General features: G+C 39.6%; 1 protein-coding gene across 3 annotated transcripts in view; it reads right to left on the reverse strand.

Annotated features, from left to right (window-relative positions):
* Positions 1–1814: 1814 nt before the first annotated feature.
* The window catches only part of entpd5a (ectonucleoside triphosphate diphosphohydrolase 5a), a 66617-nt gene continuing 52099 nt past the window's right edge, over positions 1815–16332 (reverse strand). For all 3 annotated transcript variants that reach the window (XM_072568193.1, XM_072568194.1, XM_072568195.1), the window contains 5 exons: positions 13605–13706; positions 6484–6624; positions 6337–6393; positions 4871–4986; positions 1815–3728 (listed from right to left, as the gene is read on the reverse strand). In XM_072568193.1, the coding sequence (XP_072424294.1) occupies positions 3642–3728; positions 4871–4986; positions 6337–6393; positions 6484–6624; positions 13605–13706 (503 nt within the window). In that variant the 3' untranslated portion in view covers positions 1815–3641. The remainder of the gene's footprint in view (positions 3729–4870; positions 4987–6336; positions 6394–6483; positions 6625–13604; positions 13707–16332) is intronic.

Here is a 16332-nt window from a genome sequence, read left to right on the forward strand (position 1 = left end):
ATCTCCGAGTACTGTGAATTTTAAAATCCAGCTTCATGTTTTCATGAATACAGTGAATTGTAAGAACTGAACAGATGAAAATCTTTATTTTGTCAGTCAGTTTAAAAAAAAATCAGCTTATGTTGGTACCTGTAAGTAAATTACCTGCAGTTGTACTCCAGGGCATATTCAGTGTCCTTTTTTTAATATAAATCACTATAAATACTATTATTTTAGTACAATACTAGTTGGTAATTTAACAACTTGCTTGCTAACGTTTAATTAGTCTTAAGACATTTTCTTGCCAAATATTAGTTTTTCCCCTGAACCATTTTTTGATTTTGATTTATTATTGTCACATGTACCTAAGTACAGTCAAAAGTTTTGTTTTGTGTACTGGACAGGCAGATCATATCATACAAAGTGCATTAGGGTAATAGAACAGAGCAAGGAATAATGTTATGACGGCAGAAAAAGGTGCACAGAGTGAGATCAACATTAAATTTAAAATTTGAAAAGTCCATTTGTAAGTCTAATAACAGCAGGGAATAAGCTGTTCTTAAATCTATTTAAGCTTTTGTATCTCAGTGGTTGGAAGAGATTTCTACCCTATTAAATTTTGGAATCAACAGGGTTTTGATGTTGTCGTGCAGTGACAATCTGCTGTAAAGAGTGAGTTAATTGCAGGTTTTCATCAAGTACATTTATGTTCAACACGTATGCATTGATTAACTTGTAGTAAAGGTCTAAATTCACACTTCAGTCTCAAGTTACACATTACAACGCTTCAGTTTCTCCACTTATTTTACAAACTAAGCCATTGAATGATACTTTAATTTAGTTAGAGGCTCCCACCAATTGTGATGTCTTCCCTTTATTTATATTGTATTGTGTAATTACAGAGGGAGAGTCAGTAGTTGTAGATGGCTGGTATACTGTGCAAAGTGATGGAAATGGGGTGGATTCAATCCCTATAACAGCTAATTAGTACTTTTTAAAAATACAGATAATGTGAAAAATTAATGAGCTTAAATTTGACAAATCCCTAGAACCTAATGATCTTTGCCCTTTCATTTCTTAAAATGTTATTAATTCGGAAATGTAGTGACATGGTATTTGAAAGGATGGAGAGAGAAAAAAGGGGAACATAGACTACGAATAGACCTGTAGCCTGACGTTAGTAATAGGGAAAATGCTAGAATCTATTATAAAGGATATGATTGTGCTATATGTGATCCTGTGTGCTTCAATGCATGATAAAGTGTTCCCACCATATAGAGCTCTATTCAGTCAGGATTAAAGATTAATGGTGATCATCTTTGCTTCTGGTAGACTATGCAGCAATGTCTGCCGGTTGGGGCAACACCATGTTGCAAAACATACAGCATATCTTTAGCATCCTTACCAGTTTCATTGAATAAGATTTTGTTCAAAATAAAATTTCCATCCATTTCAAGACGAAAGTATTGTCAGGAAAACAAGAATGTGCCAGCTTTGTCTTTGGTTTGCAAAAGTGAATAATCAGATGCAGAAACTAAGTATATTTTATTAAATCTAGATGTATTTAAAGGGTAAACCAAATGAATAGCTTGTACAGGTATTTTATTTTAAAACTAACCTGTTTGATCATGTTATGATACACTGCTGAAGCAGATGGGACTTCAGCCCAAGTTTTCTGACCCAGATGTACTGACACCACTGCATCACAAGCGCTTCAACTGCTGTAGATAAGTTGAAGTTGTCTGTCCTTCAGGGATTGTGGAGCTACTTCTAAGTGTGGCTGATGTAGTAGAAAGGAACAAAAAATAGCAAGAAGCACGCATACTATTCAATAATCATATTTTAAATTAAGTTTAATTCATGATAAAAGTTTAAACTCATCTGATAAGTTTACACCATAAGATCAGGGCATTGAGAATATTCTGTGTAGATGTCCTGAATTCGTCAATGAAATCACTGCAAGTGAATATTTTATATGAAATCATTTTTACAGCCATCATGCAGTTAAATACACTTGTGCAATATACATTTTTGGATAAAAGCAGCAAAGAATTTGTTCCAGGAGACACAATATAACCACAAGGATTTGGCACATGGCAGAGAGAGAGAGAGAGAGAGAATCTTACATGACTGCTAACAAAGCTCTCTTACTTTCAGTGAGCGTTTGTTGATTAAAAGCTAGACTGAAAATGAAACCTCTTTGATCAGAGATGTTTAAATTGCTGAGACAGTGACTGGGCAAGAGAATCTGATGAGCCATACCCAATATTTATAGGTCTTCTGATCTATACAGCTGGCTAGTGTGAAGCTAGCTCTTGGCACAGCATTTACCAAAAACGCCAGTCAAATTTGACAACTTTCAGGTACACTTTCGATTACTTGACATAAACTAGTTGAATTTAAATGTTTCTTTTATGTTACATAATTTTAATACCTGATTAGTCTGATATGTTAGTTAAAATAGCAGTACAAAACATTATTGTAATATGAAACCTGAGTGGCTTTATTGACAACATCACACTGCTCCAGCTTGTCATAGATTTGCAACTTGTAAGGAAATTATGTAACAGAGATCAAAGTCTGGTTAAGGCAGAACTTTGGATGTACCACAGTGATTTGAACCCATTGAAATTCAAACTTATCCAAGAGCTAAATTGACTTCCAAGGTGACATATCTATTACAGTCACAATTAAAAATTAACACTTTGTGGTATTTGAGTATCTCCCAATTACTGCTTAATTACTTTATATTTCCACTCCCTACCATCTCCAAATAATTTAATATCAGATTCTGGTCTCCTGGCAAAACACGTTCAAGTTAAAAGTCACTAGGAGGCATTCAAGATCGGTTGAGGATAACAACTTCCCATATTCTTGAGGTTAAAATGCCAATCCCTGGCTCCCCCACTACTCTTTATTTGCTTATATAACCAACGCTGGTTCTAATAAGAAGATTTAATGTTCTAGTGCTCCTACCATTGTAAATGATTAAAAAACAAGCTTTGAAATCAAGCTTCTTCTAAGATAAACCTACATCTGGAACTAAATTTGGAGTGAGATTTAATTTGAGTAATTTTTAAAAATCTAGGCACGTTATCACTAACAGTAATCAGGACATGTTTAAAAATATCTGCTGTCATTGAAGGTTTTGAGCAGATTTACATCAACATTTTCTTGTAGACTTTTGTTACAGTGGGAGCAAGCACTAACCAAATTAAACTGTTAATACTGAAAAGTATTTAAGTATGTCAGAGTTTCTCTGCAAGTCCAGTAGAAAGATCATTTCACGACTACTGCCCGATGTGATGTTTTGGTATTGAGCATTCCCACATTCTTATGGCAATTCCATCGAAAGTATATTTTTGAAAGTCTTGATGTTGATTTTATTTTTCTGCTTAATTTATCCAACAGGAGTCAAAAATATAGCAATATAGCATAGCTTCCTCCCCACCCCTAATTAACTAACCACCTCATGAAACAATGAGAGACTCCCTAGAAGGGAGCACATCTCTGACTTGTTTTCAGTGAATGGAGACCAGTTTGGAGTTGAAGTTATTTTCTCTATATGCAGATAGAAATCAGTGCTCAGACTTTATTTATGGAGGCATTGAGCCACATGATTGCTACTGTTTTAAAGTGTCTCATTAGATTTGCTTTACAATTCACGCAGTGCTCCTCAATGACTGGATGAGGTGAAATGCTGCTCCTAGTGCCCAGCTAGTTTCAATATTATTAACTTTCTTGGCCAGCTGTGAAAATAATAAATGCAAGAATGATAAATACTATAATACAGTAAACATCAATCTTCAGCAAGCCCAGAAAAGACTGGGACAGAATTGAGAGGGAAGTCACAACAACAAACATAAGATTTTACTTCTAGGACGGAAGTCTTTCAACAGTTGGACTTCCTACTTGACCATCGAATGTCAGCAGAAACCTCAGCCTCGCCCCTTCCTAATCCAACATCACCACCCCCTTGTCTGATCCTAATAGATACCTTGCAAACATTTAACATGCCTAATCTCTGTCTGTATTCCCAGCTATACCACACAGCAATGTGCACTACTGAAACTACAACCACAGAACAAAGTGTCAATAGCACTTAAGATCAATTACAAACTAAAATTATTTATTTCATTGGATGCAATGCCAAGATGGTTTTAAAACTTAAAATTCTGCTTTTAATGTCCTCCAAGTTCTGAAGCAAGTTTTCAGATGGAAACCATAAATTTCTACTTTTAAGTTTTAAAACCAATGATTTGGAGGAGCTGGTGTTGGACTGGGGTGAACAAAGTTAAAAATCACAACACCAGGTTATAATCCAACAGGTTTAATTGGGAGCACACTAGATTTCGGAACGCCACTCCGAAAGCTAGTGTGCTTCCAATTAAACCTGTTGGACTATAACCTGGTGTTGTGGTGAGTTTTAACTTTGTAAAACCATTTGAGGCATTCTAAGAAAAAAATAATTTTAGTTTGTAATTGGTGTCAAGTCCCTTAATGTTCTTGATTAATAAGGATATCAAAGGTTACATAGAAAAGGCAAGAGAATGGGGTTGAGAAACAGCAGCCATGATCAAATGGCAAAGCAGGCTTGATGGGCCAAATTGCTTACTTCTGTTCCTAGATCTAATGGTCTTTAAAAAGTTTTACACTGTTATAAGTTGTACTGAATTAGCGGTGACTTGGAATAAACAGAAGATAACTTTGATTGACAGAGATTTTAGTTTATTCTTTGGGGTTACCTGACTAATCTACAAGATAACTTTGTTAATCCTCTGTATTTTTAATAGCCTAGACTAACTTTATAAACTTGATAATAAAAGGAAACATTTCTTACAGTCTGTCTATAGCACATTAGAAAGTGAAGCTGAATAAGCATCATGTTTACCTGTAGTTCTGTGTTATCATAGAATCCAAACCCTTCCTTGAGTAAGGCAGTGATGTATGTTAGATCCATGCAGAGAAAGGGACTACCTTTGGTTGCTTTATTGAAGTCTTTACACACTGAAGAATTCAAAGTTCATAATTAGGCAGCAGGAAAACAGGAGTGATTTGGTTTCATTCTGATCTATTAGGAGATTGTATTATAACCACATGACAACTAGCAATTACTTTCCTGTCCTTTCTCTTTATATAATGTTTTTACTCCTTTAAAAAGGGCACTAGATTCATGGAAAATTATACATAGAAATAACATTTTATCCAACGGGTCCATGCTCCATATAAGCTTCCTCATACTCTGTTTTATCTAACCCTTTCTCTCTCATGTACTCATCTAGCTTTCTATAACAATACATTAATGTAATTCATTACCAACTCAATGCGATAAGAGGAGCCAGGAAGATTCTGCTGAGTTTGCTAATGTAGATCTTATTTCTGAGTTCCAAAGAAAAGTCCTACTGCACTAGAAACGTTAACTATTTCTCCCTCTATTTATGCTGCCAGACCTGCTGAGTTTCTCCAGCATTTTCTTTTTTTTTTGTTTCTACCTTTTTCTGGTTCTAGACTCTGTAACAAGTGGAACATCTTACCAAGTCTACCCTATTAAACCTTACCAAAATTTTAAAGATTTCTATTTGGCACCTCTTAGCCTTTTCTTTTTCAGACAAAATTAAACTCAGTTAGTTCAGTCTATTCTGATATGTACAAAGACCTTGTTCATCTGTGTGCATTTCTCCACTTCACCTGAGGAAGGAGCAGTGCTCCAAAAACTTGTGTTGGACTACAATTTGATGCAGTGTGACTTTTGACTTCATCTGTGTAAATCATCTTTTGAACACTTCTCCAGTCCTTCCATGCCCTCCTTATAATTATGGATACTCTGTGCTTTTCTATTGTATAATCATTTGAATAGATTTCAGTTTCTTGAACAATACCTTGATAGGTTTCAGCATTTGTGATATGATTATTATTGCCAAGATTGGCAGTTATGCCTCATTGCCTGGTTTTCCACAAGAAGGCAGTATTGTACTGTAGTCTTGACCTACTGCAGTGTGTGCAAAGAAGGCATTTCCACAATATTATCAGTTTGTTCACTTTGATAACACTTTTCTTAACTTAGGAAGGCAATAGGCCCTCACTAAAGTAGAGTTCACCCTGAAAATTACTACTTTGTACAAATTTTCCTCTCTAGTCCTTAAAATCTTGCTTTGGAAATTAGTTTTAGTCAGACTTGGAATAGAACCATGTCTTTCCACTCAAAAGAATATAGAAAATTCTGTTTTCCTTGCTGGTGAGAGGTTAGTTTCTTCTTCTTACCAGTTCTATTTAGTTAGGGTTAGGGTACAAACCTTTTTCAGAATTACTTCTAAGTACAGAATATTTCTATTTAAAAAGACTATGTTAAAAAAATACCTTCAATTGCTTTTGTTTCAAAATCCTTCACACGTATAACGCCACCCTCCTCAACATCTAAAACAAATTAGAAATAAAGCTTTTGAAAACTTATTTTGATATGTGTAGAAAAATGAGATCAAAAACATAATTTAGCTATTCACATACCAATAATTCCTGCATCTACAGCTCGATCGTAGTAATATGAAAATGCATAGAATGTCCTCCTTTTGATTTCATCTTGCTGATCAAGTTTCTTTTGTATCAGCTTGATAATTTCAGTGTAGCAGGATTGGAATCCAGAAGGAACTATGATTACAAATAAATAACAATACTTGCATTTATATGTCGCTGATTTGACTTTCTCATCCAGCAGATAAATTAACTCCAAGTTACCTTCTAAGCCATTCACCATCCTGACTTGGAAATTATCACCATTCCTCCACTGTCACTAGGTCAAAATCCTGGAGTTCCCTCCCTAAGGGCATTGTTTGTCAACCTATCGCAGGTGGACTGCAGTAGCTGAAAAGGGCAGCTCACCCCCACCTTCCCAAGGGTAACTAGGGATGGGCAATGGATGCTAGCCAAGCCAGTAACACTTGCATCCCACGAGTGAATAAAAAAAAAATTAAAGTCAGTTGTGATTAATGAAATGCCTTATTTACATAACTTCACTATCTCCTGATTTATTCTCTGACCTATGGTATAGCTACTTCCCCTTGGTAAGGTACTACACATTAGACCACTTAAAAATAGTGGGGTACTATGTTACCATGGATACAGGATACTGGTGAGTCCAGTGGAGATTCACTCAACTGGTTCTGGGTATGGAGGGATTATATTATGAGGAGAGGTTGAATACTCAGTGGGATGAGTGGTGAACTTATTGAAACAAAAAACAAAGATTCTTAAGGGGCTTGACAGGGAAAATGCAGAGAGGTTTCCCTTTGTGGAGGAAGTCTACAGCAAGAAGGCATAATCTCAGAGGAAGAGGTCATTCAATTGCGAGAGAAACGAGGAGGATTTCTTCTCCACGAGGGTCATAAATCTGTGGAATTCTTTACTGTAGAGGCTGGGTCGTCACATTTTTCAAGGCTGAGGAAAGACAGGTCTTTAACAGAATGAAGGGGAAAAGAAAGGAAAATGGAATTGAGGATTATCGGTTTAGCCCTGATCTCATCGAATGGAGGAAACACTCTAAGCTCCCACAAGCAGTAATGTGATAACAATCACATCATCTGTTTTAGTGATGCTAATCGGGAAATAAAATATTGGCCAGGACACTGGGTTATCTCCATCATCAGTCATTGAATGTGGCATGATTTCTTTCATGATTACCTGAGAAAACCAACACATCCTCTACACAAAGTCCCATACAAAAATTATACTTCTACTCTACTACAGTATCAACCTAAACTTTTGTTTTCTGGAGTAGGAGCCGAATCCACAATTTTACACATCAGAGCAAGGTGCTGTCCATGAAACAATTGCTAAGACAAGTACCTTTACATAAGTCTTTCTACCTAGGCCATGAACGCCATGTCCATGGGAGAGAGAGAGATATTCATTCATTCGTAGAGTCATACAGCATGGAAATGGACCCTTTGGTCCAGCCAATACATGGCAACTATAATCCCAAACTAAACTAGAACAATCCTACTGCGCTTGGCCCTCTAAACATTTCTCATTCATGTATAGAGCATAGAACATTACAGTGCAGTACAGGCCCTTTGACCCTTGATGTTGCGCCGACCTGTGGAACTAATATGAAGCCCATCTAATCTACACTATTCCATTATCATCCATATTTATCTAATGACCATTTCAATGCCCTTAAAGTTGGCAGTCTCCTACTGTTACAGGCAGGACATTCCCTGCCCTTACTACACTCTGAGTAAAGAACCTCCCTCTGACATCTGTCCTATATCTGTCACCCCTCAATTTAAAGCTATGTCCCCTCGTGCTTGCCATCACCTCTGAGGAAAAAGGCTGTCACTCTTCACCCTATCTAATCCTCTGATCATCTTGTATGCCTCTATGAAGTCACCTCTCAACATTCTCTCTAACAAAATCAGCCTCAAGTCCTTCAGTCTTCCCTCCTAAGACGTTCCCTCCATACCAAGTAACATCCTGGTAAATCTCATCCTGGTATCCTTTCCGATGCTTCCACGTCCTTCCTATAATGTGGTGACCAGAACCATATATAATACTCCAAGTGTGGCCACACCAGAGCTTTGTAAAGCTGCAACATGACGTCATGGCTCTGAAACTCAATCCCTCTACCAATAAAAGCTAACACACTGTATGCCTTCTAAACAACCCTATCAACCTGGGTGACAACTTTGATGGATCTATGCACATGGACACTGAAATCTCTCTGCTCATTCACAGTACCAAGAATCTCACCATTAGCCCAGTACTCTATATTCCTGTTACTCCTTCCAAAGTGAATCACTTCGCACTTTTCTGCATTAAATACTAATTTCCACTTCTTAGCCCAGCCCTGCAGCTTATCTACATCCCTCTGTAGCCTGCAACATCCTTCGGCATTGTCCACAACTGCACTTACTTAAGTGTAATTCATAAATTTACTAAACCATCCTTTGATGCCCTCATCAAAGTCATTTATAAAAATGACAAACAGCAGTGGCCCTAAAACTGTAACTGAACTCCAGGATGAACATTTCCCATCAACCACCTCTCTCTGCCTTCTTTCAGCTAGCCAATTTCTGATCCAAATCGCTAAATCTCCCTCAATCCCATACCTCCGTATTTTATGCAATAGCCTACCATGGGGATCCTTATCAAATGCTTTGCTGAAACCTATAAATACCACATTAATCGCTTTACCCTCATCCATCTTCTCAAAAGACGCAATAAGAAGGTTTGTCAGGCATGACCTATCCTTCACAAAACCGTATTGATTATCCCTAATCAAATTATTCCTTTCCAGATGATTATAAATCCTCTTTCTTATTATCCTTTCCAATACTTTACCTACAACTGAAGCAAGGCTCACTGGTCTATAATTACCTGGGTTGTCTCTACTCTCCTTGAACAAGGGAACAAATTTGCTATCCTCCAGTTTTATCATTATTCCTATAGAAAATGAGGATATAAAGATAAAAATCAAAAGCTTTGCAATCTCCTCCCTCGCTTCCCTGAGAATCCTATTCGGCCCAGGGGACTTACCTGTTTTTACACTTTCCAGAATTGCTAACACCTTCTCCTTGTGAACCTCAATCCCATCCAGTCTAATAGCCTGTATCTCAGTATTCTCCTTGACAACATTGCTTTTTCTTGTGTGAACACTGATGAAAAATATTCATTTAGCACTTCCCCTATCTCTTTGGACTCCACACACAACTTCCCACTACTGTCCTTGACAGGCCCTAATCTTACTGTAGTCATTCTTTCCTTTCTGACATACCTATAGAAAGCTTTCGTGTTTTCCTTGATCCTATCTGCCAAAGACTTCTCATGTCCCCTCCTGGCTCTTATCTCTCTCTTAGCTCCTTCCTGGCTAACTTGTGATTCTCAAGCACCCTAACTGAGCCTTCAAGACTCAACTTTATAGAAGCCTCCTTCCTCTTGACAAGAGATTCAACTTCTTTAGTAAACCCTCGCTTGACCACTTCCTCCTTGCCTGACATGTACATACTTATCAAGGACATGCAGTAGCTGTTCCTTGAACAAGCTCCACATTTCAATTGTGCTTGCCCTCTGCAGTTTCCTTCCCCATCCTATGCATCCTAAATCTTGCCTAATCGCATCTTAATTGCCTTTCCCACAGATATAACTCTTGCCATGTGATATGTACCTATCACTTTTCATTGCTAAAGTAAATGTAACTGAATTGTGGTCACTATCATCAAAGTGCTCACCCACCTCTAAATCTAACACCTGGCTTGGTCCATTACCCAGTACCAAATCCAATATAGCCTCTTGTTGGCCTATCTACATACTGCATCAGGAAACCCTCCTGCACACTTTGGACAAAAACTGACCCATCTAAGGTACTTGAGCTATAACATTTCCAGTCAATATTTGGAAAGTGAAAGTCCCCTATAACAACTACCCTGTTACTTTTGCTCCTATCCAGAATCATCTTTGCTATCCTTTTCTCTACATCTCTGGAACATTTTGGAGGCCTATAGAAAACTCCCAACATGGTGACCTCTCCTTTCCTGTTTCTACTACCTCAGTAGATAAGTCCTCATCAAACGTCCTTTCTGCCACTAATACTGTCCTTGACTAGCAATGCCTCATCTTTTACCACCTTCCCTGATCTTACTGAAACATCTAAACCCCAGAACCTGCAACAACCATTCCTGTCCCTGCTCTGTTTATGTAGTTGAAATGGCCATAACATTGAAGTCCCAGGTGCAAACCCATGTTGCAGGTTCACCCACCTTTTTCTGGATACTCCTTGCACTGACGTAGACACACTTCAAACCACCTTCCTGCTTGCTGGTACACACCTGCGACCTTGAAATCTTATTCATGACCTCACTACTCTCAACCTCCTGTATGCTGCAGCTACAGTTCAGGTTCCCATCCCCTTGCTGAATTAGTTTAAATCCTCCTGAATAACATTAGCAACAACCACCCCTTGCTGCCTCCCCTTCCCCCCCAGATATTGGTATATACAGGTATCTGAATCTCTCCCTTCTGCACCATCCCTGTAACCATGGGTTCAACTGCTCTCTCTCCCCCCATTCCTTGCCTCGCTAGCACAAGGCACAGGTAACAAACCAGAGATCACAACTCTGTTTGTTCTAGCTCTAAGCTTCCACCCTAGCTCCTTAAGCTTCTGCCTTACATCTCCATCTCTTTTCCTACCTATTCCTGACAAACCTATAGAAAGCTTTAGGGTTTTCCTTGATCCTACCTGTCAAAGACTTTCCATGTCCCCTCCTCACTCTTCTTAGCTCACTTTAGGTCTTTCCTGGCGAACTTGTAACACTCAAGCGTCCTAACTGAGCCTTCATGTCTCATCTTTACATAAGCCTCCTTCTTCCTCTTGACAAGAGATTCAACCTCTTTCGTAAACCACGGTTCCCTTGCTCGACCACTTCCTCCCTGCCTGACGGGTATATACATATCAAGAACATGCAGTAGCTGTTCCTTGAATAAGCTCCACATTTCAATTGTGCCCATAGCCTATATCATAATTGCCTTTCTCCCAGCTATAACTCTTGCCCTGTGGTATATACGTATCCCTTTCCATTGCTAAAGTAAACATAACTGCATTGTAGTCACTATCACCAAAGTGCTCACCTACCTCCAAATCTAACACCTGGTCCAGTTCATTACCCAGTACCAAATCCAATGTAGTCTCGCTGCTTGTTGGCCTAATACTAAAGCAGAGCGCTTCAGGGAACATCTCCGGGACACCCGCACCAATCAACCACACCGCCCTGTGGCCCAACATTTCAACTCCCCCTCCCACTCTGCTGAGGACATGGAGGTCCTGGGCCTCCTTCACCACCGCTCCCTCACCACCAGACGCCTGGAGGAAGAACGCCTCATCTTCCGCCTCGGAACACTTCAACCCCAGGGCATCAATGTGGACTTCAACAGTTTCCTCATTTCCCCTTCCCCCACCTCACCCTAGTTCCAAACTTCCAGGTCAGCACTGTCCCCATGACTTGTCCGGACTTGTCCCTACCTGCCTATCTCCTTTTCCACCTATCCACTCCACCCTCTCCTCCCTGACCTATCACCTTCATCCCCTCCCCCACTCACCTATTGTACTCTATGCTACTTTCTCCCCACCCCCACTCTCCTCTAGCTTATCTCTCCACGCTTCAGGCTCTCTGCCTTTATTCCTGATGAAGGGCTTTTGCCCGAAACGTCGATTTCACTGCTCCTTGGATGCTGCCTGAACTGCTGTGCTCTTCCAGCACCACTAATCCTGTATCTACATCCTCTGTCAAGAAACCCTCCTGCACACATTGGACAAAAACTGATCCAAGGCTCTTGAATTATCGCGTTTCCAGTCAATATTTGGCAAGTTAAAGCCCCCAAAACAACTACCCTGTTACTTTCACCCCATCCAGAATCATCTTCGCAATCCTTTCCTTGACATCTCTGCAACTGTTTAGAATCCATAGAAAACTCCCAACAGGGTGATCTCTCCTTTCCTGTTTCTAACCTCAGCCCATACTACCTCAGTAGACCAATCCTCATCAAATGTCCTTTCGGCCATCATAATACTGTCCTTAACTAATAATGCCACGCCTCCCCCTTTTAGGGGGAGTTATCTAAATGTCTTTTAAATGTTGTAACTGTACACGCATGGAGAAACATAAACATAAGAAATAGGAGGAGCAGACCATCTGACCTGCTGAGCCTGCTCTGCCATTCAATGACTGATCTTTTCGTGAATTCAGCTGCACTTACCCGCTTGCTCACCATAACACTTAATTATTTTATTGTTCAAAAATCAATCTGGATCATGAAGATCCAGTTGATGGGAAAATAGTTGTCCAGTCATACAACATGCAAACTTCTCCATGCTGACCAAGTGGCCTCAATTCAACTAGTCATATTTGTCTGCATTCGGGTCATATTCCTTGAAACCTTTCCTATCCATGTACCTCTCCTAGTGTCTTTTAACTATTGTAATTGTACGCACTTCTACCACTTCCTCTGACAGCTCGTTCCACGTATGCACCATCATTTGTGTGGAAAAGTTGCCTCTCAAGTCCTTTTTAAATCTTTTCCCTCTCTCCTTAATCCTATTCCGTCTAGTTTTGGGCTCCCCTGCCCTTGGGAAAGTCAGTGGTTATTCACCTTATCTATGTCCCTCATGATTTTATAAATCTCTATAAGGTCACCCAACAATTTTCTATGCTCCAGGGAAGAAAATCACAGTCTGTCCAACCTCTACTCAAATCTTCCAGTCTTGGTAGCATCCTTGTAAATCATTTCGCACCCCTTCCAGTTTAATAACATCCTTCCTATCACAGGGCAACCAGAATTATACACAATACTCCAAATATGGCCTTACCAATGTTTTGTACAGCGGCAACGTGATATCCAAACTCCTGTACTCACTGCTCTGACCAATGAAGGGAAGCACTTCAAATGCCACCTTCACTATGCCTGTGATGCCCACTTTCAAGGAATTATGTACCTGCACCCGCGGGTCTCTCTGTTCAACAACACTCTCCATGGCCCTATCATTAACTGCCCTAGTTTGTCTCACCAAAATGCAACATCTCGCATATCGAATAAGTTTTGTACAATTGCAGTTGTCCAAGTGTGGGGTAATGTTATCTTACCTTCTTTTATTCCTCCAAACTTGTAGTTGATTCCACTAAATTTCCATTCAGCTTTCAAAGACGGTGGTAAACATGAACTTGTAAATCGTCTGCTGTCCACATCTGGAAGCAAGTATGGACAATGTTTGGAAGGATGGAAGTGAGAAAACTAAAAATCCACAATGTTTAAAAAAAATGCAAGCAGTCCACTGAAACTTTAAAAGTCCTATCAAAGTAAAGGAAAACCTATTTTTTTCCAAACACACTGACACAAAGATCAGTACAGTGGTAAACAGTGAGGAGGACAGCTGTAAACTGCAGGAGGATATTAACAAAATAGTCAGGTGGACAATGCAGTGGTAAACAGAATTCATCCTGGAAAAATGAGAGAGAATGCACTTGAGGAAGGCTACAAGGCAAAGGGTTACTATGAATGGAAGAATCTTGGAAAATGCTGAAGGTCAGAGGATGGTCGTGAACATATCCACAATTCCCTGAATATAGCAGGACAAGTTGATTAGGTGATTAATAAGGCTCATGCAACATGTGTCTTTATGAGCTGAGGCACAGAATACAACACCAGGGAGTTTATCTTGGAACTGTACAAAATGCCGGTGAGGCCATAACTAGAGTACTGCAACAAGTTGTTCGGATCATATTATGGGAAGAATGTGATTGTACTAGAGAGGATGCAGAGGATGTTTACCAGGAGACTGCCTGGACTGGAGGGTCTGAGCTATGAGAAAGCTTTGGAGAGGGTGGGGTTGTGTTCCTTGGAGTAGTGACGATCGCAAGGGATGGAGGTGCATAAGATTTTGAGGAGCGTAGGTAGAATGGATAGCAAAGCACTTTTTCCATTAGTAGAGAGGTCAATAATGAATCAGTGTGGACATAATGGACCGAATATATTATAGATATCTATGAACGAAGTGAGAATATCAAGGGATCATCTCAAAGTCACCCTTTTGACAATTTCTGATCATGGATTCTATCCCAATAATTAAATTATGTGGGAATTAATTAGATGAAGTACATAAAGCATTCCACTGAGTACTGACAGTCTCATTCTCCAATTGTTACACCTGATGTTAATCTATAAGTCAACATGAATAGACAGTGGCCCGAAAAGATTCTCGTCTTTGTGGGAGTTACTGCACACCTACAATAACTTTGTTTTCAAGTCAGTTTTACTGCGAGGATACATTTGCACGAAAGTAGCTTGTGCCAACAAAAAACAATCTCAGGCAAAGTCCAAGGTAGGAATTATATTGTAAAATAAAGTCATAGAGATGTATAGCATGGAAACTGACCCTTTGGTCCAACTCATCCATGCCGATCAGATATTCTAAATTAATATTGTCCCATTTGCCAGCATTTGGCCCATATCCCTCTAAACCCTTCTTATTCAAATACCCATCCTGATGAGTTTTAAACGTTGTAATTGTACCAGCCTTCACCACTTCATTTGGTTGCTCATTCCATACACACATCACCCTTTGCCTGAAAAAGTTGCCTCTTAAATCCCTTTTACATCTTTTCCATCTCATCTTAAACCTGTACCTCTAGTTTTGGACTCCCCTATTCCCGGGAAAAGACCTTGTCTCTTTACCCTATCTATGCCCCTCATTATTTTATAAACCTCTATAAAAGTCACCCCTCAGCCTCCATTGCTCCAGGGAAGACATCCTCTGTCTATTCAGCCTCTCCCTATAGTTCAAACATTCTTGTAAATCTTTTCTGAACCCTTTCAAGTTTCAAAACATCCTTCCTACAGCAGTGAAACCAGAATTGCATGCAGTATTCCAGTTGTGGCCTAACCAATGCCCTGTACAGCCACAACATGACCTCCCAACTCCCATACTCAATGCACTGACTAAGCATACCAAACACCTTCTTCACTATCCTATCTACCTACGACTCCACTTTCAAGGAACTATGAATGTGCACTCCAAGGTCTCTATTTTCAGCAACACTCCCCAGGACCTTCCCATTAAGTGTACAAGTCCTGCCCTAATTTGCCTTTTCAAAATGCAGCACCTCACATTTATCTAAATTAAACTCCATCTACCACTCTTCAGCCCATTGGCCGATCTGATCAAGATCCCGTTGTACTCTGAGGTGACCTTCTTCGCTGTCCACGATACCTCCAATTTCGGTGTAATCTGCAAATTTGCCAACCATACCTCGTATGTTCAAACTGGGAAAAATGAAACTTGTGTCATTTTTATAAATTTGAAATCAAGTAAAATAAAGTGCCACAGAGCCACCCTATCCTCAGAATTACTAAACACCCCCAAATGACTCAGGATGCAGGTTCACCATGTGATTCAGCTGTGGCCCACTGAAATAAGAGGTATTCAGTATTTATGTTCTAACCTGTGTGGTCCATCCATGGGAGGCAAGGGAGGAGATAGCTGGTGTCCTGGCAGATGCATTAAATACTTCGCTGGCCACAGGCAAAGTGCCTGATGACAGGAGGATAGTTGATATGGTTCCTTTGCTCAAGAAGGGCACCAGGGATAGACCAGATAATTACAGTCCAGTTAGGCTGATGTCAGTGGTAGAGAAATTATTGGAAAAATTCTGAAGGTCAGGATTAATCAATACATGGAAGGCAGGGACTGATCAAGGATAGTCAGAAGTTGTGGTACACATTGGTAGCAATGAGATAGCTAGGAAAAGGGATGAGGACCTGAAAAGTGAATATGGGGAGTTAGGTTGGAAGCTAAAAGGCAGGACAAGCACAGTA

Source organism: Chiloscyllium punctatum, chromosome 4 (genome assembly GCF_047496795.1).
Source record: "Chiloscyllium punctatum isolate Juve2018m chromosome 4, sChiPun1.3, whole genome shotgun sequence".
Lineage (NCBI taxonomy): Eukaryota > Metazoa > Chordata > Chondrichthyes > Orectolobiformes > Hemiscylliidae > Chiloscyllium > Chiloscyllium punctatum.